The sequence below is a fragment of the Sinohyriopsis cumingii genome, chromosome 7 (assembly GCF_028554795.1).
Source record: "Sinohyriopsis cumingii isolate HCF-2022 chromosome 7, ASM2855479v2, whole genome shotgun sequence".
NCBI lineage: Eukaryota > Metazoa > Mollusca > Bivalvia > Unionida > Unionidae > Sinohyriopsis > Sinohyriopsis cumingii.
The window spans coordinates 82,654,821-82,676,326 of NC_142967.1; the positions used below are offsets into that span (position 1 = coordinate 82,654,821).

The 21,506-nt window shown below is 36.8% G+C and overlaps 1 protein-coding gene across 1 annotated transcript in view; it reads right to left on the reverse strand.

Annotated features, from left to right (window-relative positions):
- The window catches only part of LOC149795635 (E3 ubiquitin-protein ligase MARCHF5-like), a 121,642-nt gene extending 100,672 nt beyond the window's left edge, over positions 1–20,970 (reverse strand). The window contains exons 1-3 of the mRNA XM_089965464.1: positions 20,863–20,970; positions 14,948–15,096; positions 2,454–2,659 (exon numbers count right to left, since the gene is read on the reverse strand). Coding sequence (XP_089821590.1) covers positions 2,454–2,659; positions 14,948–14,982 — 241 coding nt within the window. The 5' untranslated portion in view covers positions 14,983–15,096; positions 20,863–20,970. The remainder of the gene's footprint in view (positions 1–2,453; positions 2,660–14,947; positions 15,097–20,862) is intronic.
- Positions 20,971–21,506: the final 536 nt, after the last annotated feature.

Genomic DNA, 21,506 nt, shown 5'->3' on the forward strand with positions numbered 1-21,506 from the left:
AAAATTAGTGCTACTGGAGAGCTCTGGATCAGATTTATTAATCTCTATTATCTGATATTTAACGCAATCTATGTTGTGGTCAGATAAATTAAAATGCTTAGACACTGGGGAATCTTTATGATTACTGATATCCCTCAAGTGCTTTTATTCTCCCTTTTAGTCTCACCTACATATATTTTGCGCAGGTGAGTAAATAGATGACAAAGTGTGTGGAACAGTGTCCTCTTAGTTTTGAGGTTTCTCAGAGGATGGTGTTCCAAACACTGACCTGTAGAGTCTTTTATACAAATTGTAAGCATCACCAGAACTCCTATTCTGTGCTTTTTATGCATCCAAACAAAAATATATGCTTGGTTTTATGCCAATTTTGTCTGAAAATATCATGACCAGTCTCATTCTCCCTGCTGTATATTATCAAAGTTCTGCACAAAAAGGCTGTTTGTAGGTTATTTTAAGCATGTGACCTAAAGACTGAACCCCCATTTTCACACCAATGTATTTACTATGGCACAATCTTTAACTCATTTGAATATAAACGATTTCTGGATGTACACAATTTTAATAGCCTTCTACCTTAAATGTAAAGCTGACCAAAACATATATATATATATTGGGAAAATACCAGCATATATTGGGTATATTACAAGAAAATGATTGAGTTACACACTCCACAATTTCATTAATTCCTCTGGAAAATCAGTGAGAACAAAACTGCATAACAAAATATGCCTATATCCCACATGTGTACTAGTGGCTTTTGTTGGAAAACTAAAGTATCAGATTATCTACATTGGCTTCAAGAGAAACGTTGATGAGTGAGTACTTATCAGAACTGAAGAGAAAGGTTTGTGAACAAGTATTTATTAGAATTTACACTGACATCAAGAGAAAAGTTGGTGAATGAGCATTTATTAGAATTTACACAGACATCAAGAGAACAGTTGGTGAATCAGTATTTATCAGAATTTACATGGGCTTCAAGAGAACAGTTGGTGAATCAGTATTTATCAGAATTTACATGGTCTTCAAGAGAACGGTTGGTGAATCAGTATTTATCAGAATTTACATGGTCTTCAAGAGAACAGTTGGTGAATCAGTATTTATCAGAATTTACATGGGCTTCAAGAGAACAGTTGGTGAATCAGTATTTATCAGAATTTACATGGGCTTCAAGAGAACAGTTGGTGAATCAGTATTTATCAGAATTTACATGGGCTTCAAGAGAACAGTTGGTGAATCAGTATTTATCAGAATTTACATGGTCTTCAAGAGAACGGTTGGTGAATCAGTATTTATCAGAATTTACATGGTCTTCAAGAGAACGGTTGATGAATCAGTATTTATCAGAATTTACATGGGCTTCAAGAGAATGGTTGGTGAATTAATATTTATCAGAATTTACATGGGCTTGAAGAAAAAGGGTGAATGAGTATTTTTCAGAACTAAAACAACAATTTTTTAAAAGACATTTCATGGATTTTATGTGTCCATAGGAACCCTGATAGTTTTCCAGGCAAAAATTAATTTTTCATGACTAACAAGTCACATCAGTGAGGAAACAGTATGTAGTCCGTTAATTTCTTGAAGAAAAAGCAAGTGGTGCAAACAAAATATAACAAAACATAACAAAATATAACAAATTGAGATATTAAATCTGCACCTGAATAATATTTGGGTTATAGCATCAGTATTCCTAATTATTGCATATCACAAATTTAAAACTTTGACATGTTGTTGAAGATGATCACAAGATATCAATTATTTTACAATTTATACTCCATTAGTCTAATTTTATGATACTGACAGTCCAAATCATAACAAAACTCAATATATATATATATATATATATATATACTCTATTAGTCTAATTTTATGACACTGACTGGTCCATATCATAACAAAACTCAATATATATATATATATATATATATACTCAATTAGTTTAATTTTATGACACTGACTGGTCCAAATCATAACAAAACTCTCTCTCTCTCTCTCTATATATATATATATATATATATATATATACTCTGTTAGTCTAATTTTATGACACTTACTGGTCCATATCAGCATAAGAAAACTCTAAATACAAATATATACTCTATTAGTCAAATTTTCAAATAGTGATTGGGCCCTATAGGACATATAGAATGAAGGAATACAGTGACAGGTATATATCAGATATGGACCAGATCATGTCAATAGATGACAATGCGTCATGTATATCACACTGCTGGACACAAGATAACTGAAGAAGAAAAAATCATTCTATGTAATAAAAAGCACAGCTACTAAAGAAGATGGCAATATTGTTGGGTAAGGACTGTCTCTGTGTCAGGGCCAGGACCACTGGGTTGATATGCTCTTTCCCTTTGACACAAACCATATCAACCTGGTGATCTGGGTCACGTCCACTGCATGCACCAGATGACTATTTCTTATTTATCACTCACCTAGTTTTGGAAAAATTATAATATATTCTGTGTTACACTGTGGACATGACACTTTTGTGGTGCTGTTCCCTCTTTGCTTCTCGTCTATCCATCGCTGCAAACAGTTCTGATGCACCCATTTGGCCGAGCCTCTACACCGACAAGGCCGTACCCAGGATGCATCTGAATCATCTTCATCTGAGGCAAAGCACACCCAGCATGCACGCCTAGGTATAGAAAAGATGAGTAATCTCAACCATACATATTAATCCATTATCAAGAGCTTACGTGTATGTGTGTGTCTATATATATATATATATATATATATATATATATATATATATATATATATATATATATATATATATATATATATATATATATATATATAATTGTATGTGTGTGTCTATGTATGTGTGTATATATATATATATATATATAAATTGTATGTGTGTGTCTATGTATATATATATAAAATGTATGTGTGTGTGTGTGTGTGTGTGTATATATATATATATATATATATATATTGTATGTGTGTGTCTATAAATATATATATAAATTGTATGTGAGACTGTTATGAAATCATCCTCCATCCAATATATACAAAATTAATTTAAACTTGAAATTTAATAATAATAATAATAATAATAATAATAATAATGAGGACTCTGTATAGTGCCTAATCTTTAGAAGCTCTAAGCGCTTTACAACATTAGACAACACCTATAAGATTAAAAAAAACCATATATAATGATATGATTACAAAAAACAAATACCATGAAATTAGAAGACATAAAAACATGCTGAAAATATTAAAGGTAGGAAACATTATTAGGTCTTAAAGTTTGTTCTTGCAGTCGATATAGGCGAGTTTTAAGAGTACTCTTGAATGGGATCACTGTCTTTGTGTCTAAGTTCACTGGGCTCTTCGTTCTACATTGCTGGATCCTGGTATGCAAAAGAATGTTGTCAATATGACTTTGTTTTCATAGTGGGAATAATGAGTATATGATTGTCAGAAGAGGAGCGTAAGTATCTTGCTGCTGTGTACACATGGGTGAGGTCGGATAGGTATGTTGGACTAGAGTCTGACAGTGAAACATAGCACAGAGAACAAATTTTGTGTTTGATTCTGGATTGAATGGATAGCCAGTGTAGGGTACAGAGCAGGGGGAAGTGTGCTTTGATCGTGGTACTCTGTGGATGATCCGAGCAGCTGTTTTAACTTTTTGAAGTTTCTGGAGTAGATATTGAGATGAACCAGGCAGAATTGGGTTACAATAGTCCAGTCTTGACAGTTCTAATGAACACACAAGTGTTTTAGTGGCATCAACTGAAAGATGTGTCTGAATGGAGCTGATGTGTCTCAACTCAAGATATGCAGCCTTGCAGATGTTCATGACATGTTGGTGCAATGTGAGAGTACTGTCCAGAGTAACACCTAGGTTTCATACTGATTGTGTGAATTTAATGTTGGTGTTGCTGATATTTATTATTTGAGGTGAAGGATGTGAATGAGAAAGTCTGTGTGTGATCAGAATGGCCTCAGTTTTATCATCATTCATCTGTAGCTTGTTACATGTCATTTCACATCAGAAATGCACCTCTCTACACCTTGGATGGTAGCATCAACTTCAGCTGGGTGGCTAGATTTATAAATTTGGGTGTCATCAGCATACAGTTGGTGAAGACAATGGATGATGATATATGACTTGAGAGCAGCTGAATGTACAGAATGAAGAGAACAGGTCCAAGAACAGACCCCTGTGGAACACCACAACATAGATCAACAAGGCTGGAGTGTATTCCATTTGTGGACATAATCTGTGTCCTATTGTCAAAGTAGACTTGAACCACAGTAAGGCTGTATCATGAATGCCAAATACGTGCTGGAGACAGTGAAGTAATATATCATGGTCTATTGTGTCAAATGCTGCAGACAAATCAAGGAGGGCGAAGACTGTAATTATTCCACTATCCAAAGCAGAGAGAAGGTCATTAACTACTTTCAGAATAGTAGTTTCAGTACTGAGGCAAGGGCAATATGCAGACTGTACATTGCTAAAAAGACTGTTTGAATTCAGATGAGATACAAGTTGGGATAGAACAACTTTTTCTAAGATTTTTTATATGAATGGGAGATTAGAAACTGGGCGGTAGGTCTTTATATCATTATGGTCGAGTGTTGGTTTCTTCAGCTTTACAATGGCAGTTTTGAAAAATGATGGGAATTCCCCGGATGTCACAAGATGAAGCCGGGTTGGGACTGAATTAGGGAAGACACAAAAAGCAACTGTGTTTATAAGATGTTTATTTATAAACGCAAATTAAATATTAACAAATCTGACACCATTATAAACAAAAAAGATAAGGAAAATTATGAAGTTCCTAACATGGAACTATCAACAAGTAACTCAATGAAAAAAACTCAAACATGAATTTAACAAATGGAATTTCAAAAAAAAAACTGAATTAAGTTCTATCACTGATCAACAAAATAAAAGTATATGATCTACACCCCAATATAAACAAAGTCTTGAATGTATCGTTCATATAACGATATTGAAATGCATGTAAATTTGATTGTATCGATCATATAACTATATTGAAATGCAAGTAAATTTGAATGTATCGTTCATATAACAATATTGAAATGCATGTAAATTTGCTCAGATAGCAATAGTGAAGATAACAACATGGAACTCATTATATATATATCTATTGTGGCGCCCATTTGACGTCCAAGATGTAACTCCGGTTCCACTCGCTCTAGTCAATGGCCAGAGAAGCGTCCACGCACGGTCCGCCCCTCTCAGTCTGTTGAAGGATTCCTCGAGAGCCCTCAGATTTAACACAGACCTGATGGTTGCGAAGCCCTGGTCCCTCGCATTGAGAAAACCAGTACACCCTTCTGAACCAACGTCACCAGACACAGCGTATACGTCATGAGAAACCACACAGAGTTCTGTGACTCCACATCAAACCATGTATAAGGCAGCTAAAATTATAACAACTAAACCGTGTAGTACATATGACACGGTTAAGTACTTCTGCATTGATATATGTTGCGCATGCACGCACATGAATTTGTTACCCATTACATTAATCGTTCAATGCATGCAGCGTATATTTAAATTCAATTTGTCTGTTCAGTTACAACAAATAGCTAACTCGAACCAGTCTATAGTATTTCTAATATGGCGTTGTATAACCTAGGTATTGACTCTCTGTAGAATTTAGAATAAATTCTTAAACATCTAAAGTATGAAATAATTCTGTCATATAAAATGAACAGTAATAAAGAATACTTAAATTTCATTACCTCTACAGCTGGAGATTTGCTCCTGTAAAGAGGTACGCTTCCTGACAAGACTCAACGTAATGTAATTCGTTTATAGAGAATTTGCTCTATATGTACACTAGCTGTGACAGATATGTGCAGCTAGGTACTTAGGTTTTTGCTGCAGGCAATATGCACATGCAGCATGGATTGAGTTTCGCTCAGTATTTCAAAATAACTAGAGCCAAAAAAATATACCACCCTCGGGTGACGCTGTACGCGGCAACGAAACCCAAGTACATTTTTGACAACATATACATATTGATATAACTCATTCACAATTCCATGATATTACCTAACCCCTTAAAAAAAGTGGAAACACTTTTACAAAAACATGGAATTGAGCCAAAAATATTTACATTTGTAAAAATAAAAAGCAAATCAGACTCTGCTTAAGTAATCGGCCCCTATGTTTTCCGACCCTCTGATTGCTTCGATCCGGAAATGATATGGCTGCAGAGTTAATGCCCAACGCATAAATCTTGCGTTGGCAACTTTTGCCTTGTTCAAATATATGAGAGGCTGATGGTCCATTTCAAGGACAAATTCCCTTCTGAAAAAGCACGTGTGGAATTTACCTATACCCCACACCAGTGCCAAAAACTCCTTTTCAATCACGGAGTAATTTTGCTCCCTAGGTAGCAATTTCCTACTAGCATAAGCTATGGGTAATTTTACCCCCTCTTGCTATTGTAGCAAATTTGCTCCTAATCCCGTGTCAGAATCATCAGTTCTCAATATGAACGATTTATTTAATTCTGCCAACTTTAGGATCGGTGCACTGATCAATCTTCCCTTAAATTTTAAAAGCGTTAAAAGCTCTTTCCTGGCATGAACCCCAAGAAACCCCATGAACTCCAAGAGAGGTAATTAATATCATCAGTTAGTGAATACTGGATCTAAGCACTCAAGAAGCAGTGATGTTGGAATCGGATCAAGTTCACATGACTGGTGCACTCTTCATCATGATTGTACGTGCTAAATCCATAGAGACAGGTTCAAATGCTGCTATTGTGTAACGCAACTGTATGGTGATGACGAGTCAATTTAAATTGTGTTGTCAAGCTTATCTCTAATGGTTTGTACTTTGTCACGAAAGAAATTTACAAACAGGTCTGGAAGGTAGGCTGGAGAGAAGGCAGTAGGAAGTGGTGTACATTGTTCCTTGACATCAGCATGCTGGTCATCTCAAAGAGCTCTTTGCAGCTGGAACTTTCTGTGATTTTAGTACTCTACTGCGCTGATTTTGCTGCATGGACTATGTTTGTGATGTTCTTAGCATTTTCACAGATTTGCTTACAAATAGTGAGTCTGGTGGAAAGCCAAAACCTCTCAATTTATGGCGGTCTCTTTTAGCAGTGTGAAACTGGTCCTTAACACTGCTATCCCACAGAGAACACTTTGAATTGATACTCTGCACTTGGTTGCTGGGGCACGTTTGTCAAGCAGTAAACAAAGGCAGTTATAGAGTTGTTCTGCTGTAGGAGGTAAGCAAGTTGTTAGTTTTGCTTGGATGTCATGCATTAGTTTGGTTCTATTTATCATACGGAGGGTTCTCCAAGTAGCAAATAAAGGTGAAGGGTTAGGGACTGATACGTCAAGATGGCATATAATGCAGAGGTGATCTGATACAAGTTTGTGGGATACCAAGGAGGACCACTGAATATTATCATCAGGTCTATGAAGAATCCAGTCTAAAATGTGACCACATTTACGGATGGGTTGGTTAACTGACCGTTTGAGGTTGAAAACATGAATGGAATCTAGGAGTTTTGATGTGTAATTAGTATGTATCATGGACAAAAATAAAAGCTTAAATCAGGACTGGAAAATAAATCATTCACCAATTATAACTACAGCCAAACATGTCAATATTGGCCACAACAGGTAAAGGCAAAACTGGCTGTTGTACAAAGGTGACCTCTGTACAGAGGTTCAATGTTCAAAATTTGTTTCTGAACAACAAATACCATGCACTGAATAACACTGTCATTATTATTATTATTATTATTATTATATCAAGACTGCTTTATGTATACTATTCAACAACATCATAAAATATGCATATGTTATTCTCTCCCAAATAGCTATTCTTAGTGACCCATGAAACGAAACTTTCATTGCCTTTACAGACAAGTTTAACAAATGACCCCCAACCCTAATGAAAAGGTAAGTATATTTTGTCAAAGATGAACTTTTTTAATTCAAGATAGACTTAATTTACAGATGATGATCTAACTTTTTTAATCCGAGATAGACTTAATTTACAGATGATGATCTAACACAATGACTTCCATTTCTACAACAATATCACAACTCTTTTTCCTAACATTCAGCAAACAAATTTCTTTAATCTTCTATGCTAATGATAAATATTGCCACACTTTCAAATCTGACGTACTGACACCTCTGAGTTACACCATGCCTGGGATCACTCACTGCATGTAAACTGCTGGTTCCAAGCCCTGATAAAGGATTTGGCCTTAGGCTAGCACCCTAAACCAGTAAAAAAGCTATAGCTATGGAAATATAAATAAAAGAAAACACTGCAGTGGCAGGAAGAGGTAAAGCAGACCAGGAAACTGTCACTATGATGGCAAGGAAGACTCTAACCCCTAGCAGATCTGACACCCAAAACTACCATCCACCGCAATGTGAGAACTTTTTATGAGACTGAGAAACTAGCACAAGTTCTCCAGAAAATGCATCAGTACAAGTATAGTCTACAATGCATCAGAGAAGCCAAATGGATAAAAGCAGGGAAAAGGACACTGGCCAAGGAAGAAACCTTACAATGATCAGGCAAGATGACCAACATCGAGAAGATGAAGAAATGATCATCAAAAATACAACAAAACAACACACTTCTCAACATGAATGAATGGTATATGACAGATTCAAAATGTGATAAAATAACTATCATCACCTGCTATACCTCCATGGAAAAAGACCTTTTTTATTACAGATGGCACTCAGCTGTTTAAGCAACACCAAAGCATGACTTAGTACTCATTGCTGGCAATTTTAATGCATGAACAGGCACAGGTAACATAGACAGGTAGCGGTTCATAGGCAGACATGGAATAGGACCAGTAAATTACTGGTGAAAGAGTTTGCACCATCTGCAAAGACAATGGCCTTATTATTGGAGGACTCATTTCCACCATAATCAAATTCACAAGATGACATGGCATGACAGAAAGCCAGACAGACCATGTGCTGATCAATGGCAAGTGGAGACACTCCTTGCTAGATGTACAAGTCAAGAGACATGCTGATGTAGGCTGTGTTCACAGTTTGTTGGTAGCCAAGCTTGCCTTTAATTTGAGCAGGGCTGAGCAAATCCCATAGCCCGACGTCCCGGACTAGTCATTTTTTAAGTTCGGCAAGTAAAATTTTCCAAGTTGCTAGTCCGGGACAAGTGCTTCTTAAAAAAGTCGGGCTAGTCCTTATTTTCATGTTCTAATCACTATATCTGCCTTTACTTGGCCAATCATGCCCTCTGGGTGTACTGAATAATTGATTCTACCCCTCTTTGTGTATACATTTACATCCTTTTACCGCTTGACTGCATATTGGGCTAAGCGACCAAATTATTGGCAAATCAAAACACGTCAAACAAAAGAAAGCCAGTATGATCAATTAGCAGTGTTGTAAGCGATTTTGTTGCAATGAGTTTACTCAATCTAGATCATAACAAGCGGCTCACTATGATTTTAATCCAGCGAGTCAGTGTAATTAAATTAACGAAAGGTACTTTATCGACATCAGTGTTGGTTTCCTTTATGAACTGATTAAATGACAGTAATGATTCTTTAATTTATAACTGATTATACAGATGATTAACTTCCACGTGCGATATTGTGTTTGAAGCGAAACAATTATGCTAATTAATGAGCTGTTTCAGTTCGTATTGAAAAGAGAAAATTGATGTTATGATCACTTTAGAAGTAGTTGTCAAGCAAGCAAGCAAGCTGATAGCTACTCTGTGGATAAAATGAGTTTGCTAAATTATTTTCGCAAGTAAGGTAATTTCGGTGAAGGTAAATTTGTTTGAAAATGGAGGGATAAAACGTAAGACGGATACTGAGTGTGCAGTAGCTATTTCTGAGTGTGAACGAGGATTTAGTTCAATGAACTTAATTAAGACTTCTTTAAGGAATTCCTTAAACCAAAAGAGTTTACAAATGCTAATGAACATTTCTGCAAATGGACCAGAGCTTGAGGACTTTAACCCAGACACAGCTATCAACTGCAGGCTTAGTGCTGGTGCAGGTGGCAGACATATACATGGACATATTTTCAAATCCATCAGCTAAAACATATATACATGAACCTGAAGAAGCCAAATGTATAACAATCAATGGTTTTGAAAACCTAAATTCTTTTAAGAAATAATTATGTTGTATATCGTTTTGTTTTTTTTCTATGGATTAAGCACATATGTCTCATCAAATCTCGGCAAGTGATAACCATTTTGGGACCAGTGAAAAATAAGGTGGGACTAGTGATGCGTATGGTGGGACTAGTGAAGAGAAAGGTGGGACTAGAGAATTTTCTGAAACCACTTGTCCTGGACTAGTGGTTAAAAAAAAAATTTACTCAGCCCTGCTGAGTAAGGCAAAATTTGATATTTAAAAAATAACATCTCAACATTCTTAACAAGAAGATCCCTAGGTTTGACAGGAATTCAACCAATCCCCAAAAGAAATGAAAGAAACTGGAGATGATTCTCAGCTACAAGAAAAGCATGTAAAGATGAATGACTCTTTCAGCCAACCTGGAATCCTATTGAAGAAAGAAAACAGATTAAGAAACACCTACCAGAAGCAAAATCATCCAGGCTGAAAGACAGGATTTCCCAAGAGTACTCTGGCAAGCACTGAGAAGTGAAAAAAAACAGACCAAGAAGTGGCAAGTGGTTCTACACTGAACTGCTCACTGCAGCTGCTGAACAAGCAGTAGAGAGACAGGATGATAAAACTGTACAAGATCATAAATAAGATTAAACTTGCCTCTAAAGTGAGCAGCTGGAGACATATTCTTCAATGAAAGAAAGAAAATGACAAAATGGAAGAAACACCCTCAAAAGGTATTGAAGAGACCAGACCCATTTGTTGCAGCCTTGATCCCAGAAGGCAAAGAGGTCATTGACATCATTCTATAAGACATCACCAAAACAGAAGTCAAAGAAGCCATCAAAAATGTGAAAGTTCCTGGTGAGGACTGCATCTGCCCAGAAATTCTGAAGTCAGACGATGCAGAAATCCCAGAAGATCCTCAGAGAAATATTCCAAAAGATATGTGAGGGCGAATGAAAAACTGGAATCACTGTCAAGTTAACAAAAATGGGTGACCTTGGGGAACATAACAATTGGAAAGGTTTTACCAAGCTATCCCTCATCTTCAAGGTCTTCAACAGAATCATACTCAAGAGGATCACTACTGCAGCTTCAGAAAGGAACCAGCTGGTTTCAGGAATGGAAATTTATTCATCTGACAGATTTTCACACTCTGAGAGATACTAGAACAGACAACTACGTCAGCTTTATAGGACTGCATCTGCACAGAATTACTTAAGTCAAAAGATACAGAAATGCCAAAGATCCTAAGAGAAACATTCCAAAAGATAACGGAAAGCAAAGAAACCTGCATTGTGGGGAAATCTGGAATCATCAAGTTATCAACAAAGGGTGACCTTGTGGACTGTAACAACTGGAGAGGCATCACCCTACTATCCCTCACCAGAAAGATCTTCAGCATAATCATTCTCAAGAGGGTCATCACTGCAGCTGATGGACTTGTCAAAAAGGAACAAGCTGATTTCAAAAAAGAAAATCCTACATTGACCTGATTTTAAAATTTAAACAGATAACATAAAAGACAACTGAATGGAACAGACCATCTACATCAGGCATGTCCAACCCATGACACAGTGGCCACATGTTGCCCAGTCCTTAACATTGTGCAGGATGCATCCATGCTGACTGTTCTTTTTTTGTAAGTATGCATTTCAATTACCTGGTAATATGCATAATTAGTGATTAGGAACTATTCTTTCTCATGCGGCCAGTGATTATAAGACCCAGGTATACATCAATTTTTTTTAGTCTGGACGGGTTTTTGACAGTATTCACCATGACTCCTTCAAGAAAATACTTTGGTCCTCTGGTATCCCACTGAAGACTATAATCATGTAAAACTTCTGCACCAAGACTTCCACTGTAAAGCCATCTGTGGCAACCATCTCAAAGACTATTTCAGCATCAACACCGGCATGAAACAAGACTGCATCCTTGTACCTTTTATCTTCACCCTTCACATCAACTGACTGAAAGAAACAACTGTGGACTTCAAAAGAGGAATTATCAGTAGGTTGACTCTCTCTTCATCCCTGACAGACCTTGATTACGCTGATGATATCGGTCATTTTCAAGTCAAGCTAAAGATTTACCAAAACAATGTCATCAGAACGCTACCGTATGGCTCTGAATCCTGTAAGCTAACATCTAGAATAGCACAAAAGCTTGAACTCTTCCCAAACAAGTGACTGAGGATGATTCCTGGCATCTTCAAGCCAAACAGAATCAATAATGAAGATCTTCATCAAAGGACAAAATCAACACTTCTTGTCCAGATGGCAAAGAAAACAAAAAGGCGATGGCTGGGGCATGTTTACTGGATGTCACTAGGTGCATCGCTCAGGACAGCCCTCCTCTGGACCCTGGATGGAAGACAAAATAGAGGTTGGACCAAAGAGACATGGAGGAGAACTATAAAGAAAGAGATGAAGGAATATGAACTGACATGGAACACTATCTAACAAAGGGCTGCAAACCATCAGCAATGGCAGTCTCTTATTGAGCCTTATGTGCTATCTAAGGCACAATGATGGATGAGTGCATGAGTGAGATACACTGACAATGTGACTGGAGTATGGTGAGTACAACTGAGAAAATAAATATTTACACATCAATTCACATATCCCTTTACCTAAACAATACCTTCCTCATAAAGCAAATGTTTAATTTGCATAGACTGATTGGTTGCTGTTGCAGAAACACTTCAGTAACTGCTTAAGGCAGGAAGAAACCATCATTTGGTTTGGAAACACCTAGTTGATGACTGCAGAAAGCAGGTGACTGTTACACACATAACATTTATATCGAAAATTTTCCAGGGGAAAATCAGAATTGCCATTTTCATCAGATGACTGCTATGTAAAGGTGGCCATCAGAACAGGTTTGACTGTATTTAAACTATTTTCCATCTTTACTGACAAGAAAGATTCCATGTACAAATGATTGTTTACATAGATGCAAATGTGGTGAGAAGGTAGGCATACTTCCCTTTTGACTTTCCAATGAATAACAAAAGAAAACCCCACAAGATTTGTATGATGTCAGGGTAGCATAAATGGGCAGCATAAAGCGTAAATTACACACTGCTTCATCTAAACAATGTCTCATAAAGCGTAAATTACAGACTGCTTCATCTAGAGAATGTCTCATAAAGCGTAAATTACACACTGCTTCATCTAGACAATGTCTCATAAAGCATAAATTACACACTGCTTCATCTAGACAATGTCTCATAAAGCATAAATTACACACTGCTTCATCTAGACAATGTCTCATAAAGTGTAAATTACAGACTGCTTCATCTAGAGAATGTCCCATAAAGCGTAAATTACACACTGCTTCATCTAGACAATGTCTGCTATCCTTCTAGTTGCTGCTGTATCAGAATTCACAACATTCTGACACCAAACTGCTCACAAAATTCTAAACCACGTGTCAGAAATTCTATTGCTACAATCTTTTTACAACTTTTGTCATGAATTAGATCAACAAATATACCTTCTCACAAAAACAATAATGAACTAATCAAATTCTTCTAACATGACATGAATATTACCTCAAGACACGGTGAAAAATAATTTGATAATTTACAATTTACTTTGTTCTGAGGATTTCTGAATGATTTCAGTGAGTATACATGTAGTTAAGATTTCTTAATAATATGATTGCCAATGACCACTCTTTCAATGACCATCTGGGTGTTGTCATGGCAATTAATCATGGTGTCGTTACTGCAAACATGATAAAACACGGGACTGTACACAACATTCTGATTGAAACTTGAAGTTTTTAAATTTATTTTACTCGTGGTCAGTTAAATATGGTATCTATCTACTCCTGGCTCTAACGTTTCTAAATCAACAGTTCTCAGTTAAAGCTGGAAAACTGGCTCTGCTTCTGACTGGTGCAGAGACCATTTCATAAAGACCACATAATCTCCTCCTGACAGACTGTCTGCCAGGATATTCCTTTTGCCTTGAATATGCCAGAAAGATATCTCCTCTGAGACATCAAAATGGGGTTGCCGTGGTCTTAATACAGCTCCAGTGGGGTAGGGGGTGATACAACTAACTAGATTCCTAGACTTATGGGATTGACGAGTGACATTGGGCATCCAGTGCCTGTTGCCAGATCAAAAACTGGTCTGGTGGCAAAGATCAGATGGAAGAGCACACGTCAGGTTTATCCAATCAAGAATACAGCTGCTCCCTCTAAGGAGTGTGTGATTCACTAATCTCAGTCACCAGGGCACTGAGAGAGTGCATCTTGCTCACTCTTTCTTGGGAAAGGCTAAGGATTAAACCCTCACCTGCACTAATGACATCATAATGAGCATAATGATTCTTGGTCCTTAGGCAATCTCTGGACCATGGAGGTCTAAGAACTTTCCTGCCTCACAGAGACAGTAGTCCCAACACAAGAAGTCCCAGCTGGGAATGGAAGGGGTCATCCATTCAAGATGCGGAAGAAGAGGGACCCTTCTTCCTCCCTCTTGATGTGTTACAACTTTACACAAAGTCCCACACCTGATCAGATCAAAAACAGCAAATTTTGATGAGCGATATCACAAGCATGTATTGCACTTCATCCAATGGCATTATGTATGCTGGCAATGACTATGGAGTCTGAATGGAATCATGTTATTTTCAATTCATCTTTACTGTTTATATGCACATATCTGTCATTATATCTGATAAACTTATGTTAGAGATCTATACAAGCAGATTCCTAATTCCTTCTTTGGCGAACAAGAGGCAGATAAACTGCTGATGAAATCTGAACATGAAATTTGAACATAATGAAAAAGGTACCTGTCATCAACATCCTGTGGTCGACTGAATGACATGATGGTAAAATCCAGCTGGAAGGCAAGACAAATACTGCCAAGAATCTTGCAGTTTGGTTGTAGCTCAGTTCTTGTGCCTCATGGCTGCTTTCCTACATTATCATTTTTTTTCACCTGGAAAGAAAAGAACATTTAAAATCAGGGGTGAAGCTAGACTTGAAATTTAGGAAGTAGGTTCTACCCAAAACTAGACCATGATCCAACAATGGAATATGCAAAAACCATCACTAATATTATTGGCGAGGCATATCAAATTGGGCATATAAACCAGCAAACGAGAAACAACTTAAGCCCATAAAACCCAAGGGCAGGTAGATTTTATCTTCTACCTAAAATCCACAAACAAGGAAACCAGGGCAGATCTATAATCTCTGGTAACGGGTATCCAAACTCCGCCATGGCCGGACCCAAGCCCGGGTGTAAAAGGAGGAGGGTTGGGCGTGGGGCTAGCAACCCGCCCTGTAAAACCCCAACTTGCTACAAAAATGCCAACAGAAGAAAAACCAGAAACTGAAAGCCTGAGGGAGGAAGGGTCTTCTTTTGGAAGATTTATGATGCTATGTGGTGAAAACCGCAAGCCCACGGAAGCCATAAAGCAGACCACCCTTCTATCAAACAGGAGACAAGGCAAGCGTAGAAGGGGACGACCAAGAAACACCTGGCAATGCAACCTTGAGGTGGACATCACTAAGATGGGTCACACCTGGAGTCAGCTTGAAGGGATGGCACAGGACAGAAGCCTCTGGCGATCTTTTGTGGGCGAACTATACCCCGGCAGGGGTGACGGGCAAAACTACTAAACGGGCATCCAACAGAAAGGAAATCATAATATTTGGATCATTTTATGAGACCACATGTCCACAAATTACCATCATATCTTCAGGACATGACGGATTACCTAAGAAAAAGCAAAACAAGTGAACCATTACTGCAAGATACATTGCTTGTTTCCTTGGACGTCACATCTTTGTATGCTAACATACTGCACAACAAAGGGATACAGGCATGTAGAGAAGCATGGGAAACAAGAACTATAGACAATCCACCCACACACTTCCTAGTCCAACTCCTGGAGCTTGTCCTAAAACTCGTTAACTTTGAATTTAATGAAGACAACTACCTCCAAATCAATGGAACCGCAATGGGTACAAAAATGGCCCCTTCATATGCTAATATTTTTACAGGAAAATTGGAGGGTCCACTTTTAGCATCTGCTGAACTTACACCATACCAGTGGGTATGCTTTATCAATGATACAGAATGAAGTGGCAACATGGAAGAGAAAGTCTAGATGACTTCACGCCAAAGGCAAACAACTTCCATCCTTCAATAAAATTCACAACAGAAGTCTCCAACTCAAACCACGTTTTCCTGGACACAACAACCAAACTGGTAGAAAACAAACTCCAGACAGACATCAACTCAAAACCAACCTACAAACACCAGCATTTCCTCCCAACCAGCTGTCATCCAAAACACTGCATTACTAACACTCCATATAGCCAGGCACTGAGGATATGCAGAATTTGCTCTGACGATGAAACATTCCTAAAAAGGTCTGAAGAGCTATCTAAACATTTAATTTACCAAGGCTATGACAAAGATTGCAGAGGCAACCCAAAGGGCTAAACAAACAAACCACGATGACCTACTATTAAAATATGGAAAGAAGGAAAAGGCAAATAGGATTCCATTTATCCTCACCTACCAACCAGACAACCCAAAAATCATTGGGAAACACTTTCCCATCGTGGAATCATTGGACACACTAAAGTTAATCCTCCTGAACAAACTGTAGTAGCCTACCGGAGACCAAAAAACCTCATGGACATCCTAGTCATGGCGAAGCTAATGCCAATCACTAATCAAGACCACCCTAGTCAATCTAGCCCCTGTGACAATAAAAGGTGCAAAACCAGTCAACATATGATAGAGACCAGGACATTTTCTAGTACAGTGACTAGAGAAAAGCTAAACGTTGTCCAAACAAAATGTGCAAAACAGAGATTGTAATTTATCTCATCACATGTAAGATCTGTAGCCTTCAGTCGGAGAAAGAAGCTGTATAGAAGCCCATTCTCAGAACACTTCTCCTCCGCATGCTACACTTTCAGTGATATAACACTTACTGCAATTGCTCACAACTCCAAATGGACTTCCAAAACCAGGAAAGAAAAGGAGGCTTAATGGATACACTGCCTTAGAACATTGAACCAAGCAGTTTAAACCAAGACGACTAGAAAAAGACAACCATGCACAAATAAAATTATCTTTTGCAGCAAACACATTTTCTTTTAAATAATTCTCTAAATTTGCTTAGTAGCCTATAACTACTACTATAACAATGAAATATCTGGGATATAGTTTGTGCTTACGTAAATTTTACATAAAATAACAGATATCATTATAGCTCATCGATTTCTAGGTCAATAAAAATATTCTCCAGCATACTCAACAAGTTGAAATAAACTAGCTGAAACATAATAAATTTAAAGATTTAATTCCTGTAGAAACAGCCATGTACAGTTTTTCAAACACAATGGTTTTTTTCTGTTTTATTTGTTTGTCTTGTCTATATTTTGTATTTGCCTTTGAAAAAGGCTCTTTAAGAGTTGAAAGCACTCATGTTAGATAGATACTAGTTTTGCACCGTTCGTTGTCAGTTTATGGCATATATATATATATATATATATATATAGACACACACACACACTGGTTTCTCCATAGGATTTTTTAGTTGCTGTTCAAACTCCATCCCTGAAAATAGTTAAGAGTCTCAGACTTGAATATAGAAGCCCCAATGAAAATACTTTTGTTTTTTTAGTTTGCAATCATTCAGAACATTATGTGTGTGTTGTTGGGTTACCAATACATGAGTCATCGTGTTGCTAATTCTTATTCATTGTGAAACATTTAGTATTACAGTTAGAAAATGAAAAATTTGAGAACAGTGCCAATTGTGACTGTTTGTGATGTTACACATATAACAATTCTCAAAGGCTTTACTTTGCAATTCTTTATTTTTTTTTTTGCTGTTGTTGTTTTGGGGTTTAACGTGCCATTTTTCAGCACACGACAGGCTATAGACTGCATTCAGTATAACTGGTGGAGGAAGAACCCCAGAAACCCATGGAAAGATCCACCAACCCATGGAAGCTACAGGCAAGCTTTCTGACGTACCCACATTGACTTAGCCAAAAACTCAAACCCACACAGACAGGTGAGATGGCAGTGGTCTGTAAAGGTGAGCACTTTAGACCACTTGGCCACCCGGGGACCCCTTTTTATTTTTGTGTGCAGCTAGAGGGAATCAAGGAAGAGATTACATTTTCTTCCCAGTATTACTTTATTTAATTAGCTTGATTCCATCTCACATTCCAGCCAACTGAACACCAGGTCAACAGAACTTGCTTGTGTGAGAATTTTGATTATCTTAGAAAAAAAGACACCAGACTACCATATATACTCGCGTATAAGCTGCATAATTTAAGAAAAAATAAAGGCCTGGAAGAAGGGGGGGTTAGGCTTATCCACGGGCCAATGTGTAAACTTGACAGTTTTTAGGTCTTTTTGTTGACTAATTTAATGGCTGTAAATCTTGGGACACGGAACAATAATATTTTACATGTTCTAAGACAGGCATGTAAAAAAATGTAATTGACAATTATTAAACTGGTATTTTGTTATTATTTTGCACGTGCATATTTTCTGATTTCTCCAACACAAAATAAAGGTAAATATAGACTTCATAATTCACGGGCTGGTTGAGTTTACCAGGGAGACCATGCTGAATTATAATGTACAGTACTTACACAGTGCAAAGCATGCATAGTGTCATTTAAATCCTTACTTATTCCCAAACATAGATGCAGATTTTGCTTTATTCATTGTTTCGGTGTCTCCTATGTTGATAGTCGGTGAATTTGTCTGTCATTTTGTGGCAGAAGTACAGGCCAGTTAATCATTAAAACCCTGAAACTGGCTTGTGATACGATTGAATCTTGACTAGTAACTTTACCAGTTTAACATTGGTATATATGGTATAAAAATGCTAGGTGTTCACTTGTGTAAGTTTCTTTCATGGGAATGGCATATGGAGTTACAGCATTCGTAGTGATCATTCTAGAGATTAAAATTAATTGTGGAAGATTTTATTGCTGTGGTTTATTTTTTTTGTTCTGGTTTATTTTTTTTATTCTTTTATTATCGCAGAGGTTACAAAAGTCATTAATTTATGTGAATAATGTTTAAACTTAACATTCTATTTAGTGAAGAAGCGAATTCTTTATACTAAAAGAATTATTTTGTCACAAGAATAATTCACAGGTGATACAACAGAACATGTAGGACTTTTCTTGTTTTGAAGAAATGAAAATCAAAGACATAATATAATAATCAGGAGTTCTCTGCAAAAATCAGAAGATATTATGAAATCAGGAGGCAGATGAAGAGTGATACCAAAAATCAGGAGGTTTTTTTTCCTCCCAGTGTGAAAGTTGACAGGTATGGTGTAAGGTCGCTCACATCAAAGCAAACTACAACTCAGCTTAGATGGTATTAGCATAATTTTTTAAGCATTATTTCCAAAACTTTATTATTGTATTTTGGAGATATCATAAAAGTTGAGCCCAATGGTGCCCATGACTCCAAGGGATGTACTTAATTCAGCGCATAATCAAATCTACAATGTACAAGCAGTGGTGCCATTATGTAAATAAGTTCAACAACCTAACTGTGAGCATTGAATCGAACCACAATGTTTGTTCGTTGTGTTGTCATACTGGGATTCCATTTTAATGAGTTTAGGTATTTACAATTTCAAAGCAAAGTAAAAACGTAATTACCGGTGCACTGATATAAAATGTCCAATGCAATAATGCATAAACAAACAATAATCAAGTCAAAAAGGAGTGGCAGTGTTACAGGAACTCGCAATTGCTAAATTCTTGTCATCATTCAATCAAATTATACACAAATCTAACTTAGGCAGAAACAAGAAACTAGAAAATTAAATAAATTACTTTTCAAACAAGTTTATATCATTTCTTTTTTATAATCATGCACGCTAACCTCGAGATAAGTATAAATGTAATTTTGTTAAATACAAGTTTGCCTAAATAAATGCATTTTTGTGTTTATACCTGTTCAGTTTGGGGGTCAACTTATACACGAACGGACTTATACACAAGTATATCCAGTAAGTAAAGTCCTACTAAAGCAATATGACTTAATTTGTAGAAAAGCATCAATATGAGCTGACATGTGTATTAGATATTTCTGAAAATTTGATTTCTCGCTCCACTGTCGTAAGTCCGTTAAGCTAGAAAGGTGTGGAGGATGCTAGTGTTAGGGCCAGTCTGGTCAGTTAGATTAGAAATTATAAATCAGTGAATGATGGACTAAGTTTTGTGTACTTTTTATCACATTAAAGTTTTCTGTTATTGAAATCTGTTAGGAGGTACAAACAAACGAGTATGTATAGTCAGGATATAGTCGACCTTGGAACATGCTACACGGCACCGTTTTTTAAGGCAGCGAGACAGGCGACCCAAAGAATACAAATATTTGGGGAGGCGTCTTACATTGCAGGTACAGGCACTTCATTTTGGGGAAAACTAATGTGTACATTAGTTTTCCCCTGAATAAAGTGCCTGTGATTGTAGGACTTGTGTTCTTCGACACAACCTGAATCAAGTGATGTGATTGTAGGGCTACTGTTTTCCGACACAACCCAAATCAAGTGCCTGTGATAGTAGGACTAGTGTTCTCTGACACAACCCAAATCTTGACCAAATATATGTTCTACAGTCACAATACTATCAAAACTTGATCCTTAAAAACTATAGTAGATACAATATATCAATCAAACGATTACGATACCTTATCCTAATCTGATTTTGGCGTAAAAGATTTTTTTTACGAAAAATGGAAAATTGCTGTTCTAGGTAGTCAGAAGTATAACCGGAACTGTAATCGAAACTAATGAAGCGCATATCTTTATTCAACATTACAATTAAGCGTCTCAAAATGAATGACCATGCTGGGCGGTAATAATAGTGCGACAAAAGATATTAAGGAACCGGAAATTGCTTCAAGTAAGCCGATTCCTTCGTTCCTTAATTTGTTTTCACCGTACGTTCGCTCTGTTCTTAATTCATTCATCATCATCACTGAGTGTCTCCCTCAGAAACAAACGTAATTCCAACCCACATTAATTCACCTGTAAACAAAGAGATCCACACCCGAAACTGACAGAATACATAAGTGAATACATTGGGTGGATCGTTAAAAGATTCAAAAATATGCAAAGATATAACAAAATTATTTTTAGATTTAATAATTCGAGATAGAGAGAAGGCCTTGTAGGAGACCTATCAATAAAAAATATTTTTTTGACAGCACTGGTATTCTTAACTAACTGTTTTATGTGTACTCATTGGTATTTTAAAATAATTAATGTGACAGGCAAGTTTATCATTGTGTTGAATAATAACTTTTAAAAGAGATAATTGTATGTATGTATC